Below are 15,064 nucleotides of genomic sequence, written 5' to 3'. Positions count from 1 at the left end.
ACAATCAGGGAGCCAGTAAATTTGGCTTCCAGTGAGGACCCTTTTTCTGGGCTGTAGACGGCCACCATCTATATTGCCTTGTGGCCTTTCCTCAGTGCACATGTGGAGACAGAGAGATAAGAAAGGTGGGGTGCGGTGAGAGGGAGAGAGAGAATGCATGTGCTCTCAGGTGTCCTCTTAAAAGAACATGGAAGTGTTTGTTCATGTGTGCATGTGCAAGTGTGCACAGTCAGATGAATGGTTGTGAGACCAGGGCCTCATTCTTTTGGTAGAAATTTGAAGTATATTTGATTTACAATGTTGTCCTCTTTTCTGGTGTACAGCAAAGTAATCCAGTTAAATATATTTTTTCAAATTATTCTCCATTATAGTTAATTGTAAGGTACTGAATATAGCTGTATGCACTCTAGAATAGACACTAATTGTTTTTCTATTTCATATACAGCCGTCTGTAAGTGCTAATCCCAAACTGCAAATGTATCCCTACCCAGCCTTTCCCCTTTGGTAATGATGAGTGTTTACTACGCCTGCACACTTTTTGTTTCTGCTTTTGTGAATAAATCTCTTGTATCACATTTTAGATTCCACATATCAGTCATATCATGATACTCGTCTTTCTTTCTCACTTTCCTTCGTATGTTGATCTCTAGGGCAGGGATCCATTCATAGGACTTCATGTGACATTAATCATGTCCTTGAGAGCCCTCTCTGCAAACAGAGCTGTGTGTGTGCATGCGTGTGCGTGTGTGCACAATCTGTCGTGTCTGACTCTTTGCGGCCCCATAGACTGTAGCCCACCAGGCGGCTCTATCCATGGGATTCTCCAGGCAAGAGTACTGGAATGGCTGCTATGCCCTTCTCCAGGGCATCTTCCCGAGCCAGGGAGTGTACTGCCGTCTCTTGCATCCTGTGCGTCGATAGGTGGATTCTTTACCACTGCTCCGTGTGGGAGGCCCAATTAGAGCCATACTGGGGTTAAAGTCTTCACATATTCATTTGGAAGGGGCAGCAGAAAGGGTGGGTCTCAAATCTAAAGCCCAAACATTAATTAACTAATACATAAGAGTCACCACACTTGCTGGGCATACTTAGGATGAAGCAAAAGTGAGACCTGGTGGTGTGAAGTCCTCTTACATGAGGACAAGTAAGTAAGGAGTCAGATCTACTGGCTATACAGAAGGCTGAGAGTTCTGTCTGTCTCTGGAATCTCTCAGGAGATTGCCTGTGACGTGCCTCAGATTCTGGTACAATGCCAGCTCAGTAAGACACCTGTTTTTATTCTGCCTTTGTGGAGATGACTTCTGGGGTGGCAAAAGACTGTGTTCTACTTTTAATTCTTAGCTACTAAAGTCTGTGAAACGAGAGAAGAGAAAGTGCAGGGTGGCTGGGGATCCCATTCACTATGGAATGTCCACCCCAAAGGGGGTCAAAAAAGGTTTCAAGATACAAAAAGACTTCGTAGGACAGGGAAGCCACTGGAAAGTCAGTACTGGGCTTCTCATCACCCTGTCTTCTGCTCAATTGCCATCATCTACTGGACTTCCCTGGTGGCTCAGACGGTAAAGCGTCTGTCTACAATGCGGGAGACCTGGGATCGATACCTGGATGGGGAAGATCCCCTGGAGAAGGAAATGGCAATCCACTCCAATATTATTGCCTGAAAAATCCCATGGATAGAGGAGCCTGGTAGGCTACAGTCCATGGGGTCGCAAAGAGTTGGACATGACTGAGCGACTTCTCTTTCACTTTCACTGTTCTTGCACTTGCCCAGTGCCAAGTTTGCATTATTCACACAGATGTTCCTTGAAGCCTCCAGCAGGAAAAGCACAATCCCAGTCTGTGGCCACAGTGCAGAGGCTGGTGTGGTACCGTGGCCAAGAAAATTTAAGCTTCAATGGTATTTTTCAGAGAACTGTAACAAATAATTTCACAATTTGTATGGTAATACAAAAAACCTCCAATACCCAAAGCAATCTTTAGAAAGAAGAATGGAATTGGAGGAATCAATCTGCCTGACTTCAGGCTAATCTACAAAGCTTCAGGCATCAAGACAGTATGGTAATGGCACAAAGACAGAAATACAGATCAATGGAACAGAATTGATAGCCTAGAGATAAATCCACGCACCTATGGACACCTTATCTTTGACAAAGGAGGCAAGAATATACAATGGAGAAAGGACAATCTCTTTACCAAATGGTGCTGGGAAAACTGCTCAACCACTTGTAAAAGAATGAAACTAGGACACTTTCTAACACAATTTACAAAAATAAACTCAAAATGGATTAAACATATAAGCGTAAGACCAGAAGCTATAAATCTACTAGAAGAAAGCATAGGCAAAACACTCTCTCACATAAATCCCAGCAGGATCCTCAATGACCCACCTCCCAGAGCAATGGAGATGAAAGCAAAAATAAACACGTGGGACCTAATTAAACTTAAAAGCTTTTGCACAATGAAGGACAGTACAAGCACGGTGAAAGACAGCCTTCAGAATGGGAGAAAATAATAGCAGTCAAAGCAACTGACAAAGAAGTAATCTCAATAGTACACAAGCATCTCATTAGCTCAATGCCCCAGAAAAATAAACGACCCAATCAAAAAACGGACCAAAGAAATAATCAGACATTCTCCAGAGAAGACATACAGATGGCTAACCAACACATGAAAAAGATGCCCAACATCACTCATTATCACAGAAATGCAACTCAAAACTGCAATTAGGTACCACCTCACGCCAGTCAGAATGGGGGACATGCGAGAGAGGGTGTGGAGCAAAGGGAACGCTCTTACACTGTTGGTGGGAATGAAAACTAGTACAGCCACTGTGGAGAACAGTGTGGAGATTCGTTAAAAAATTTTGAAATAGAACTGCCAGGTTTGTTTGTTTGTTTAAGTCACTCAGTTGTGTCTGACTCTGCGATCCCATGGACTGTAGTCTAATAGGGATCCATGGGATTTTCCAGGAAAGAGTACTGGAGTGGGGTGCCATTGCCTTCTCCAGAACACATATACACCCACGGCTAATTCTTGTCAATGTATGGCAAAAACCACTACAATATTGTAAATAATTAGACTCCGATTAAAATTAATTAATTGTTTAAAAACGTAGAAGCTTGAATCAAAAGGGCATAGATTCAAATCCAGCCTCTCTCTGGATCTGAGATCCTACCTGAGAGAACTGAAGAAAGTTACCAAGCCACTCAGCTTCAGTTACTCAACTCCAAAAGGTATCATGACTATTAGACATGATAACGCAGGTAACGTGCATTAACGTAGTGCCTGCAAAAGATTCTTGATTTTAATTATATTTTCTCAAGATTACACTAACTGCCTCCCCCCTCATTCTGGGAACACTTAACCAATTGTTCCAGCACTTTTCTTTTCTTGGTGTAAAACAAGGTCAGTAAAGCACAAAGTTTTTACTCTAGTGTTACTGGATTCTTTGCTCATGAAAATTGAGGTGTTTTGTTTGCTTGACTATGGCAGGAAACAGATCTAGTAGTAAAAAGGAGTGGGAGGAAAATAGCATTCTGGTGGGGGCAGCTCATTTTCTGAAGAGCAATTCTGTATTGTAGATATACCTCCCAGAATCTATATTAAACACAGAACCATTCAGACAGAGACTACAAGAATCCCACTGAGATATGTATAATGGGGTAAAACTGAGGACAATTAAGTCTTGAGCAATTACATTATAATGTACCTTTTACGCATCAGTTCAATGTGATGTTTGAAGAAGTTTTAGACAGAGGTAAAGCTCAGATGTTAGATGAGAAAACCCTAGAAAACAGTTAATGCCAAACCTTGAAATCCTGACTCATTGATACGACTGTTGTATACATTTAATGTACACCTACAACTCAGAACTACCAAAGTATTCCAAAAGGTAGACAGTGGCCTATGCTGAACAACAGGACCCAAATATATATATCTATATATATTACTTTATTTTGCTTTACAATAATATATTGGTTTTGCCATACATCAACATGAATCCACCACGGGTGTACATGTATTCCCAATCCAGAAGCCCCCTCCCACCTCCCTCCCCATACCATCTCTCTGGGTCATCCCAGTGCATCAGCCTCAAGCATCCTGTATCCTGCATCAAACCTAGGCTGGCAATTCGTTTCTTATATGATATTATACATGTTCCATTTCCTAAATTGCCTTCAGTTGCTGTGTGATGCTTGACTATCTGGACCCAGAACCTCCCCTCAGATTCAAGGACAGAGGCAAGAAAATCTGGCCACTGAAAAGAAACTCAAACTCAGAAATGGCTCAGTTTTCCTATCTGTGGTAACCAGTATTTAAGCACCAATCAAAACAAGAGGTCAGAGGGTGTTCAATATTCAGTAGGGGCCAACAATTAGGCTCCCAATCAAGTGGCAAATAGTGCAAAAATCCTGGCCTAGGGAAGGGCTCACCATTTAGGACAGGACATTCCTGTGGCCTCAACCTCCGTTTCCCAGCTGAGAATTCAAAAAGAAGGGGACACAAAGTGCTGCACTCCCCACTTTGCACTCCCCAGTGTGTCCATCAGAGTGGACATCTGGCGTGACAACTGCAGTGGTTCAGCCCTGACTCACCAAAGACTGAGGCCTCCACACGTGCACAGGCTGGGCTCGGCACAGGCAGAGATGGGTGCACCACCCCTTCCCTAGTCCTCTTGTCCAATAACATCAGATCACTGCCAGTCACCACCAGCTCCCTCTCAACAGCTTCGGGGTCGAGGTCAGCATCCTGGCTCAGGTACCTGATGACCACGTCCACATCCGGGTAGGACAGGGAGGACACCGAGAGGGTGCTGGCATATTTAGTTAAGGGCCAGCTCATGGGGACATCCTGGTTCTGGCCCCCAGGTCTGCTTGAGGCCCGCTTAACCCCAGATCATCTTGGGGGAACTGTGCACCACAACCATCAGGCCACCCACAAGTCTCTCTGGCCATATGGCCGCAGCTCACGGGCTGCTAGTTTTGGACTCCCTTGGTCCCCGACTTCCCTTCTGCATCCCAGTGGCACCCCTGCACCCCAGCCTCTGAAGCTTCTAGGGGTCATCTTACTGTGCTCCTCCACCAACCACTGCCTTACAGCCTCGGTGAACCTGCAGGCTCCTTGGAAAGGATACAACTTCAGCACCAGGCCTCGTGGGGCTCCACGCAAGGCCAAAGCCTCTGCACTTTGCACTGGGACAGTTGATGCACCCAGGGCCTGGGGGCCCGCCACACACATAGCGCCCGAATCTGTAGCCTGCTTTCAGCCTCCCATGGGTCTGTGGGCTCCAAAACAATGTGGCATTCTTTCAATACCCTCTCCACTAACTCACAAAGCCAGCACCACTTTCTCAGGACTCCATGGCCGCCACCTGTCCCTCCCAGAGAACAACAGGAGCTGAAGAGAGACTGACCCCTCAAGAAGTCCTTCCCCTTCTGTGAAGGATGCCCAGTGCCCCTGCAGAGACTCCCCTAAGGGTGCCTCCTCACACCAGACTTGTTATAACCTAGCATGACCGGCTACCCATGTGCCACTAGGGAGACCCCGTGAGGCCAAAGGGACTCAGCTCCCTCATGAAACCAAGCTCATTTCAGGTCCCCCCAGTGCGCATGCGCATACAGGCCCATCCTGTGCGGGCCCAGACGGTGTGGAATGGACAGAGCCAAGTGTCCACAGAGATGCCACTGAGAGAAGGACCATGGCTTTCTACTCCCAAGGCCTTGAACGATGCTCCTAAACATCTCCTCAAGGTGATAAAGGTTAATGTTGCTCCCCTACACCCTCCAACAACTCCCCACAATAAAACTCAAAGTAAAAGCACACACAGCAGGGAAGAGTAGGACCTCGAAGAAGAGGGGTCTTCCCCAAGTTGGGGGGTCAGGAATGATGGGCGTCCTCACTGAGCCCACCATGGAGGCACCACCCTCAGGACCTCATCTAGACCCTAGTACATCCCAAAGGCCCATCTCCAAAATCCAGCCCCTGGGGCTTAGGGCTTCAATATGGGAACTGAGGGTGGAAGAAGGACTCGGACACTCAGTCCACAGGCCAGTGTTACTGGCTTCCTATCTATGCTCACGTGAGCCTTTCAGGTAGGGAGACAGCGATTGATTAAACCAAGCATAGAAACCACATCTCTTCTGCTTGATAACCCACCTTAGCTATACGGACAGGTGTGACAGCCAAGGCCTCACAGGTCCCCAGCTGAGGGACAGATGGAAACAGGAAAGGAAGACTTCCTGACATAACAGGGTTAAAGCAAGACAAAGCCATGCGTCCTAAGGAAGTTCCTGGAATCAGAGGAGCTGTGGAGGTGACATCAGCTGTGGTGACCTATGGTCACTCTACTTTCTCTCCAATTCTGCTCAGGGGTGCACTCCCCTCGGGCGGGCCCAGGCTTCCCCAGCTGTCCTGGCCAGTGGTGTGCACCCTCCTTCTCCTGGGCCAACAACACCCCTCTCATCTCAAGGCCAAGAGTTGACAGGGCCTCTCTAGGATCCTCTCACCCATTTCCAGGCCACTTCTCCACCTGAGGGGCTGGTTCCCATGTGTCCCCAGAGGCTGCGCAGAGGTGCAGGTGTCACTCAAGAGGCTCCCACCCTCAGGCTTCCAGTGGCACTGCTGGAGCTTTAACAATGGGATCTCCACACACAGAAGGGGCCCTGCCTTTGTTGATCTCTGTGCTGTACACTCCCAGGACAGTTGACTCTAGGCTGCCAACAAAACGCCACCACCACCAAGTGCCTGGCTGCAAAAAAAGATGCTCCTGGTCAGCTGCCTTAAGCAGCGAACTCCCAGGGCTGCAACCTGCCTCTCACCACACACAGGCACTCTACTCTGAGTCTCGGTACCTCCCACGAGGGGCACCCAGACTCCCATCTCATTGCCTCCCACACCACGCACAAGGGGAATTAGCTGGCCCAACCTGGACCCATCTAGAATGCGCATTCCACAATGCGGCTTTGACTTTGCCCGCATGCACCACAGAAGGGGTTCACTAGACAAAGGTAGCAGATGGTGAGGGGCTGAAACACTCAACCCACCAGCATCTTCCCTTTGCCTGTTGCTGTTCATTCAGTCATGTCCGACTCTTTGCAAACCCAAGGACTGTAGCACTGCAGGCTTCCCTGTCCTTCACCATCTCCTGCAACTTGCTCAAGTTCATGTCCATTGACTCGGTGATGCCATCCAACCATCTCATCCTCCATTGTCCCCTTCTCTTCCTGATTTCAAATATTCCCAGCATCAGGGACTTTGCCAATGAGTCACCTTTTCCAATCAGGTCGTCAAAGTGTTGGAACTTTTCATTTTACAGAAGTCAGATAAAATGCATCAATTGGAAAGAAAGAAAGAAATATGTATTTATTTACAGACAAAATGATTGTCTATGTACGAAGTCCTATTGGACGTATAAGAGAGCTATTACAATTAACTAGTGAGTTTAGCAAGGTTTCAGGGTACAAGGATACTCTGGAGTGGACTTGGACTGCAAGGAGAACAGACCAGTCAATCCTAAAGGAAATCAATCCTGAATATTCATTGGACGGACTCATGCTGATCCTGAAGGTCCTATACTTTGGCTACCTGATGTGAAGGGCCAACTAACTGGAAGAGATCCTGATTCTGGGGAAGACTGAAGGCAACAGGTGAAGGGGGAGATAGAGGGTGAGATGGTTAGATAGCATAACCCACTCAATGGATATGAATTTGAGCAAATTCCAGGAGATAGTGGAGGACAAAGGAGTCTGGGGTATTACAGTCCATGGGGGCACCAATAGTTGGCCATGAATTATAGACTGAAAAACAACATCATTCAGGTGTTATATGAAAAGTGCAAATGCACTTGTTCTGTGGAATCCAACTCCTTGCAACCCCATGAATTGCAGCCTGCAAGCTCCACTGTCCAGGATTTCTCCAGGCAAAAATACTGGAGTGGATTGCCATTACCGTCTCCAGAGGATATTCCCAACCCAGAGGCTGAACCCGGTCTAGCACACTGCAGGCAGATGCTTTACCATCTGACCCACCAGGGAAGGCCTCTGGTAACTCTTAACATTTAAGATAACTATAAAATGAGAAAATATTCCAAAGTTAATACTGAATGAGAGTATACAACTTTCTTATTCTCCCACTTCTTACATTGTCTTCAATTACGTTGTACTCCTTGAATATCTGGATCTCAGAACCTCCCCTCCAACTGAAAGACAAATGCAGTATCAGGAATTGCAGAAGCTAAAGAATAAAGTCAGAGACAGCACAATAGCTCAGTTTTATTTTTTGCAGTTAACAATCACCAAACAAACTATGTAGACACTGAGCCGCCAAAATCAGCACAGACATAAGATGAAGCCCAATCAAAGTACTGCAGAAAGCAATCCCCTGGGGAAGGACACTTGAAGCTAGGGCACATAGGCTAGGTTTAAACCCCTCTTCTGTGCTGAGAAAGAGGAGCCCCAAAGTGCTGCAAGGACCGCATCACCAGGGAAAGCTGCTCCAGACAGAAAACGATGGAGCTCTGGAGCAGGCCAGGGTCTTCAGCAGTCAATCGGCTAAAAGGGAGGGAAAATAAATTCAACTTTCCGCCGAGAAGGAGGAAGAGGAACATGTCCTCCCTCTGTTCCCGCACACCCACAGGCCCAGAGCACCACACTTTGCCTTTAGGCTTAACCGTCCATTATGGCTCCTCCTGGGCCCAGACTGGCCTTGCACACCACCTACCAGCCAACACCCAGCACCCACAACCCCCTCCCCGGCCTTGGCCCCTTTTAGAACTCACAGAACCAGCATGCGGCCATTAACATCGAGCTCCTTCCGAATCGGCCCTCGCAGTTGAGTACGTGGAGTCAGGAAGTGGCGGGCGATGTCAGCTTCCGCGTGTGATGAGAAAGGCACAGTGAGGCTGCTGGTGGGCATATGGTTAAGGCATCATCCGCATTTCTCATTTTGCCTGTACGTCAGGATCCCTGCTCACTGAGACACGCCTTCTCCCACAGGAGGCCGACTACAAAGTCCGGACCTCTCTGCCTATACTCTGAGTACACCCTGGATATCACTGCACGACCCTCTGGGTCCCTTCAGGTTGCTTTTCCTCACCACCATCGACATTACTCATTTTGCCTTTGCAACAGGCTCCCTGCTCACGGAAACGCCTTCTCCCACAAGGCCACCACCAGACACCCTGGATATCACCACCTGACTCTCTGGTTCCCTTCAGGTTGCTTTTCCTCACTATCTTCCCCTGGCAGCCTGACCACCCCTGACCCATATCCTCCAGCCACCAGAGTACCCTCCTCCTACACTTTAGCACCACTTACAACCCCCCAAACCACCCCTCTCCCACAACCCGGCCCCCGCAGCCCCCTGGCCCACCAGGGTTCCTGGAATAGGATACAACCGGAGGTCTCGGTTACTCAGAACTGCGGCTCCAGAAGCAGCATCTCCACTAGGCCCTGGAGCGTGAGGTGGCCCCGAGATCTGCAGAATGGCACCAGCTGTGCCCCCTGGGTCTCCTGCAGCGCTGGGGCCTCTGGGACCAGCCAGGTCACCAGCGCCTCCATGAACCCTGCGACCGACGACGTCACCAGGGCAAGCTGCATCACCAGGGTCATCCTGGCCACCAGCACCACCCGGCACTCTGTGGCTACCATGTGCTGTGCCCGCTGCAAATTCCACGGCACCTGGGTCTTTTTTGGCTTCTTTGGCTTCTTCTTTGGCTGCCCTGGTGGCTCCTCCACCATGTGCATCGGACTCCATCTTGAACCCTCTCCTCCTCCCTCCGCAGCGCGAAAGACTGAACCCTCCTTACAGAAACCAGGCGTGTACTGCCACCTGCAGCTCAGCATAGGCAGAGCGCCTGCGCACACTCTCTCTGGTCCTGCCTCCGATGGCTTCCCACTGACCATTTGTTCTCGCGATGACTGCAGGCTCTTTGGCAACGGGCGCCCCCTGCTGAAATTTCATGCCTTAGTGTGCGGTGTCGCCCCCTTCCGCCTGTGCGAACACACACTCATGGCCCGGAAACCTGGTGAACAGCTCAGTGGTGAGGCCTCTGGTGTGGGGTCCAGCTCCTCAGTGTGCATGCTCAAACAGACAGTGCCACACTCCTCAGTGACACGACTGATTCTGTTCCAAGCCTGCAAACCCCAAATGAGCCCCTGTCCCTGTGCACCTCCAAGTCTGTGCCGCTGCCAACCCGGCCACACTGACAGGTGACCATCTTGCTGAGTGCAGGTCCTTGTCATCCACTTCCGGGAGGTAGTCGGGCCCCCACTGTGTCACACCTGGTCTGTCCTCTGGTGTCCCACACATAGCTCACATGTGCATTCGTGTGTCTCCGGGTAGGTACAGCACATGGGCATCTGCCTGTCCATGTCTGTGTATGTGCGCCTGAGAAAGACAGAGAGTGCCTGTGCACAGGTGCTAGCACGTGTGTGTACCTGTGTGTGAGAGCATGTGGTCAGGTGCATGTACATGGGAGTGTAAGTGTGTTTGTGCACAGGGGCATGCACATGGGTGTGTGTGTGTGTGTGTGTGCGAAAGAGAGCACGTGTCAGAGGCATGCACATTGACATCTCTGTGCTTTGTTCATGCGCAGATGCCTTTTCATGGCAGTGTACGGGGACCCGGTCCTGGAGTCCTGAGACTAGGGATGGGAGTAGACTGTGCTTGGCCGCCTGGGAATGGAAGCAAGGACTGCTGTTGGACTCACTGGAGATGGCATGGGGCTGGGCCTGTTGAGGCTGCAGGCACACAGATGGCATGGAATCCAGGCTAGGGGCTTACCCCAGGCCGCCAGAAGCACGGGTGGGAACAGCCTCACATAAGGGCTGCCGGAAGGGCAATGGCCTCCAGGAATCAATCCCCTAGTCACATGGCCTCTGCTGGCACAACTCTCACGGGCTTTCCCTCTCCAGGAACAAGGTCTTGCAGCTCTCCGAAGGGCTGTAGCTGCCAGGTGCTCTCAACTGGGAGGTAACCCTGTGTCTGCTGGCCTGCTGGGTGCTGGTCTATTTCTGTGTCTGGAAGGAGGTCAAGAGACACAGTGCAGCTGGGGGCTGATGGGGCTGGGGCACCACTATCTGGTAGGTGGTGTGTGTCTGCCAGGGAACCACTGGTGCCACGGAAGGTGACTGGATCAGAGCCACTGCACGAGGAGGGGCTAGGTACTTCAATCAGTCCGCTTGAGCCTCACTGCCTGGCTGGATAGGCCTCTCAGTTCAGTTCAGTTCAGTTCAGTTCAGTTCAGTCACTCAGTCATGTCTGACTCTTTGCAACCCCATGAATTACAGCACGCCAGGCCTCCCTGTCCATCACCAACTCCCAGAGTTCACTCAGACTTGCGTCCATCGAGTCAGTGATGCCATCCAGCCATCTCATCCTCTGTCGTCCCCTTCTCCTCCTGCTTCCCCCAATCCCTCCCAGCATCAGAGTCTTTTCCAATGAGGCAACTCTTTGCATGAAGTGGCCAAAGTACTGGAGTTTCAGCTTTAGCATCATTCCTTCCAAAGAAATCCCAGGGCTGATCTCCTTCAGAATGGACTGGGTGGATCTCCTTGCAGTCCAAGGGACTCTCAAGAGTCTTCACCAACACACAGTTCAAAAGCATCAATTCTTCAGCTCTCAGCTTTCTTCAGAGTCCAACTCTCACATCCATACACGACTAATGGAAAAACCATAGCCTTGACTAGACAGACCTTTGTTGACTAAGTAGAGGTTAGACCTTCAATATTAAAGCCACAAACAAAATCAAGCACAAATTATTATATATATATATATATATATATATATGAAATTTGCTTTAAAAATAGGGTCTGTTGTTGCAAGGTAATAGGAGGTTATGAACATGAAAATTAAAGGAATAATTTTAAAGGAATGAAGAAATTAAAAGAAAAAATAAAAAAATGATGATAGTAAAATTATATCTTGAAATTAGTCTGGAGCTGCTGAAGGCACTGTGGGGTCAGTTCAGTTTCAGATAGTTCCTCATTCCAGGTTATACTTCTTCTGAACGACTTTAGGCCCCTTCCAATGTTTAGTCAATGCTAACTACAGGGTTTTAATCTGTTGCACCTGTCACTTCCAGAGCAGTTCCCTCTTCTTTATTTTGACTTCTTCTCTTTGCAAGTCTCTTTATTGTCTAACTTAGGCCCTGACACAAGGGGGAAAAGGTGGTCACTTATTTCGTCTCACTTGTTCAGTTGTGCTCTGGGGGAGTGAGTTCAGTTCATTTCAGTTCTGTTGCTCTGCTGTTTCTGACTCTTTGTGATGCCATGGACTGCAGCATGCCAGACCTCCCTGTCATCACTAACTCCCAGAGTTTACTCAAACTCATGTCCATTAAGTCAGTGATGCCATCCAACCGTTTCATCCTCTGTCATCCCCTTTTCCTTCCACCTTCAATCTTTCCCAGGATCAGGGTTTTTTCAAATAAGTCAGTTCTTCGCATCAGTTGGCCAAATATTGGAGTTTCACTTTCAACATCAGCCCTTGCAATGAATATTCAGGATTGATTTCCTTTAGGATGGACTGGTTGGATCTCCTTGCACTCCAAGTGACTCTCAAGAGTCTTCTCCAACACCACAGTTCCAAAGCATCAATTCATTGGCACTCAGCTTTCTATATATTCCAACTCTTACATCCATGTATGACTACTGGAAAAACCATAGCCTTGACTAGATGGATGTTTTTGGCAAAGCAGTGTCTCCGCCTTTTAATATGCTGTCTAGGTTGGTCATCACTTTTCTTGCAAGGAGCAGCTGTCTGTTAATTTCATGGTTGCAATCACCATCTGCAGTGATTTTGGAGCCCCCAAAATAAAGCCTGTCACTGTTTCTACTGTTTCCCCATCTATTTGCTATGAAGTGATGGGACTGGATGTCATGATCTTAGTTTTCTGAATGTTGAGTTTTAAACCAACGTTTTCACTCTCCTCTTTCACTTTCATCGAGGCTCTTTAGTTCTTCTTCACTTTCTGCCAGAAGGGTGGTGTCATCTGGATATCTGAGGTTATTGATATTTCTCTCGGCCATGTTGATTCCAGCTTGTGCTTCACCCACCCTAGCGTTTCTTATGATGTGTCGTGCATATAAGTTAAATGAAGAGGGTGACAATACACAGCCTTGACATATTCCTTTCCCTATTTGGAACCAGGCTGTTGTTCCATATGCAGTTCTAACTGTTTCCTGACCTGTGTACAGATTTCTCAAGGGGTGGTCTGGTATTTCTGTCTCTTTAAGAACACTGCAAACAAATATCACTGGCATGTGTGGAGTGTGTGCAGTGTATGTACCACACGGAGTTTGCCCCAGATAATGACGGCCTGTGTTTTAACAGTCTACACTGTTCAGTCTCCAGGTTGCTCTGCAGGGGTGCTCTCCAAAGTGGGCCCTGCACTTTTTGCACTTCCCAGGACTAATGTGCTAAGGTTCAGTTTCTCAGGCCCTCCACAAGGCACAGACTTTGTTGGGCATCTACTTTTTGCCCTTCCCAGGTCTGAACTGCTCAGGCCACAGGTGCTTGGCAAGCACAGACTTCCAGGTGTGCTGTGCATCTTAATCACCTCCCCGGTCCCAGCGGCTTGCTTTCCCATGTGCACCATGAAAGCACTGTCTTTGGTGTGCCCTGTTTCTCTTCTGCAGAGCTGATCTCAGGCTCTGGCCACCCTGGCAGATGTCAAACATCCAGAATCCCAGGAAGACGTGGTTAGCAACTGGGAACCTACTCACAGTTTGGTGGAGGATGCCTCTCTGAGACTGAGATTGCCCCTTGCCTTCCAGCTCTGGCTGTCACCCACATGTCTCTCTGCCTCTGGCTGGCAAGGAGCCAGTCCAATGCTGCTAGGTCTCCTCTGGTATTCGCTCAATCCTTTGTTCTGTGAACAGGCCAGGCTGCTCATTAGGTCACAGGTCTTCCCAGGAAAGTTCTCTGTGTGTCTCTCTCTTTTCTTAACTCTGTCTGGCTATCCCAGAGTTTGGGTTGCTATCTCTCGTTAGCTCCCTCAGGTTGTGTCAGGACATTCAGGCCGAGTCCTTATCCTAAGCACGCAGCCCATGCCTTCCTGTCCAGCTCCCACTCATAGGTGGTGGATGTGAGCATCTGGGGTACTTCTCCATTGGCAGTTGCGCTTAAGTGTGTATTCTCTGTTTTTGTTTTTTCTTTCTCCCGGTTATGATGCTGTCTGAGATTACAAAACTCCCCAGAGACCCGCCAGTGAGAGGGATTCGTGCTGTTTGGAAACTTCTCCTCCTTCATGACTCCCTCCCCAGGACACGTCTCCATTCCTAACCCTTTTGCCTCTCTTTTTGGCCTTTATATTTTGTCCTACCTCCTTTGGAAGAGAATGAGCTGCCTTTCAGGGTGCCTGGTGTCCTCCACCTGGGTTCCGAAGCTGTTTGTTGTAAGTTGCTTAGCATTCAAATGATCTTGCGATGAATTTGTGTGAGTGAAAGTGGACTCCCCATCCTACTCCTCCATCTTGGGAACACCCCTAAATTGGCAAATTTATTCCCAAACATTGTTCCTAATGTGTTGTGCTTAGTCTTTCAGTCATGTCCAACTCTTTGAGACCTCATGGGCTGTGGCCCCCCAGGCTCCTCTTTCCATAGGGATTCTCCAGGCAGGAAAGCTGGAGTGGGTTCCCATGTCCTCCAGGGTATCATTCCGAGCCAGGGATCGAATCCAGGTCTCCCACACTGCACACAGATTCTTTACCAGCTGAGCCACCAGGAAAACCCAAGCATACTAGAGTGGGTAGCCTTTCCCTTCTCCAGTGGATATTCCTGACCTAGGAGTCTAACCAGGGTCTCCTGCATTGCAGGTGAATTCTTTACCAACTGAGCTATCAGGGAATATAGAGAGTTCTTAAGCCTGAAGCCTTTGGTTTACTTGTCTCTGTATTGGCCTGTGCCCCTCTCTAACAATGACCAGGAGCTGTCTTGACACCATCTGAAATAGTGTGCTTAGATCCAGATGAAACACGTTTAAGCTGGCCTCCACCGCTTGGTTGGCTTGCATAGTCTCATCTCCTCCTCAGGAGGCTGATTCCAAGCCACTTTTTCAAATTGCT

General features: G+C 48.7%; 1 protein-coding gene across 1 annotated transcript; it reads right to left on the bottom strand.

Moving 5' to 3' along the window:
* Positions 1-8,241: 8,241 nt before the first annotated feature.
* LOC102191422 (EKC/KEOPS complex subunit LAGE3-like) lies at positions 8,242-9,823 on the bottom strand. The gene is made up of 3 exons (XM_005701971.2): positions 9,392-9,823; positions 8,777-8,902; positions 8,242-8,549 (listed from the first exon to the last, which is right to left on the bottom strand). The coding sequence occupies exons 1-3, from the start codon at positions 9,751-9,753 to the stop codon at positions 8,420-8,422; spliced, it is 618 nt and encodes a 205-aa protein (XP_005702028.2). The 5' UTR covers positions 9,754-9,823; the 3' UTR covers positions 8,242-8,419.
* Between the last annotated feature and the right edge of the window lie 5,241 nt (positions 9,824-15,064).

Source organism: Capra hircus, unplaced genomic scaffold, assembly GCF_001704415.2.
Source record: "Capra hircus breed San Clemente unplaced genomic scaffold, ASM170441v1, whole genome shotgun sequence".
Classification (NCBI taxonomy): domain Eukaryota; kingdom Metazoa; phylum Chordata; class Mammalia; order Artiodactyla; family Bovidae; genus Capra; species Capra hircus.
The sequence above is the reverse complement of the archived record's forward strand: the minus strand, read 5'-3'. Positions and strand labels throughout refer to the sequence as shown.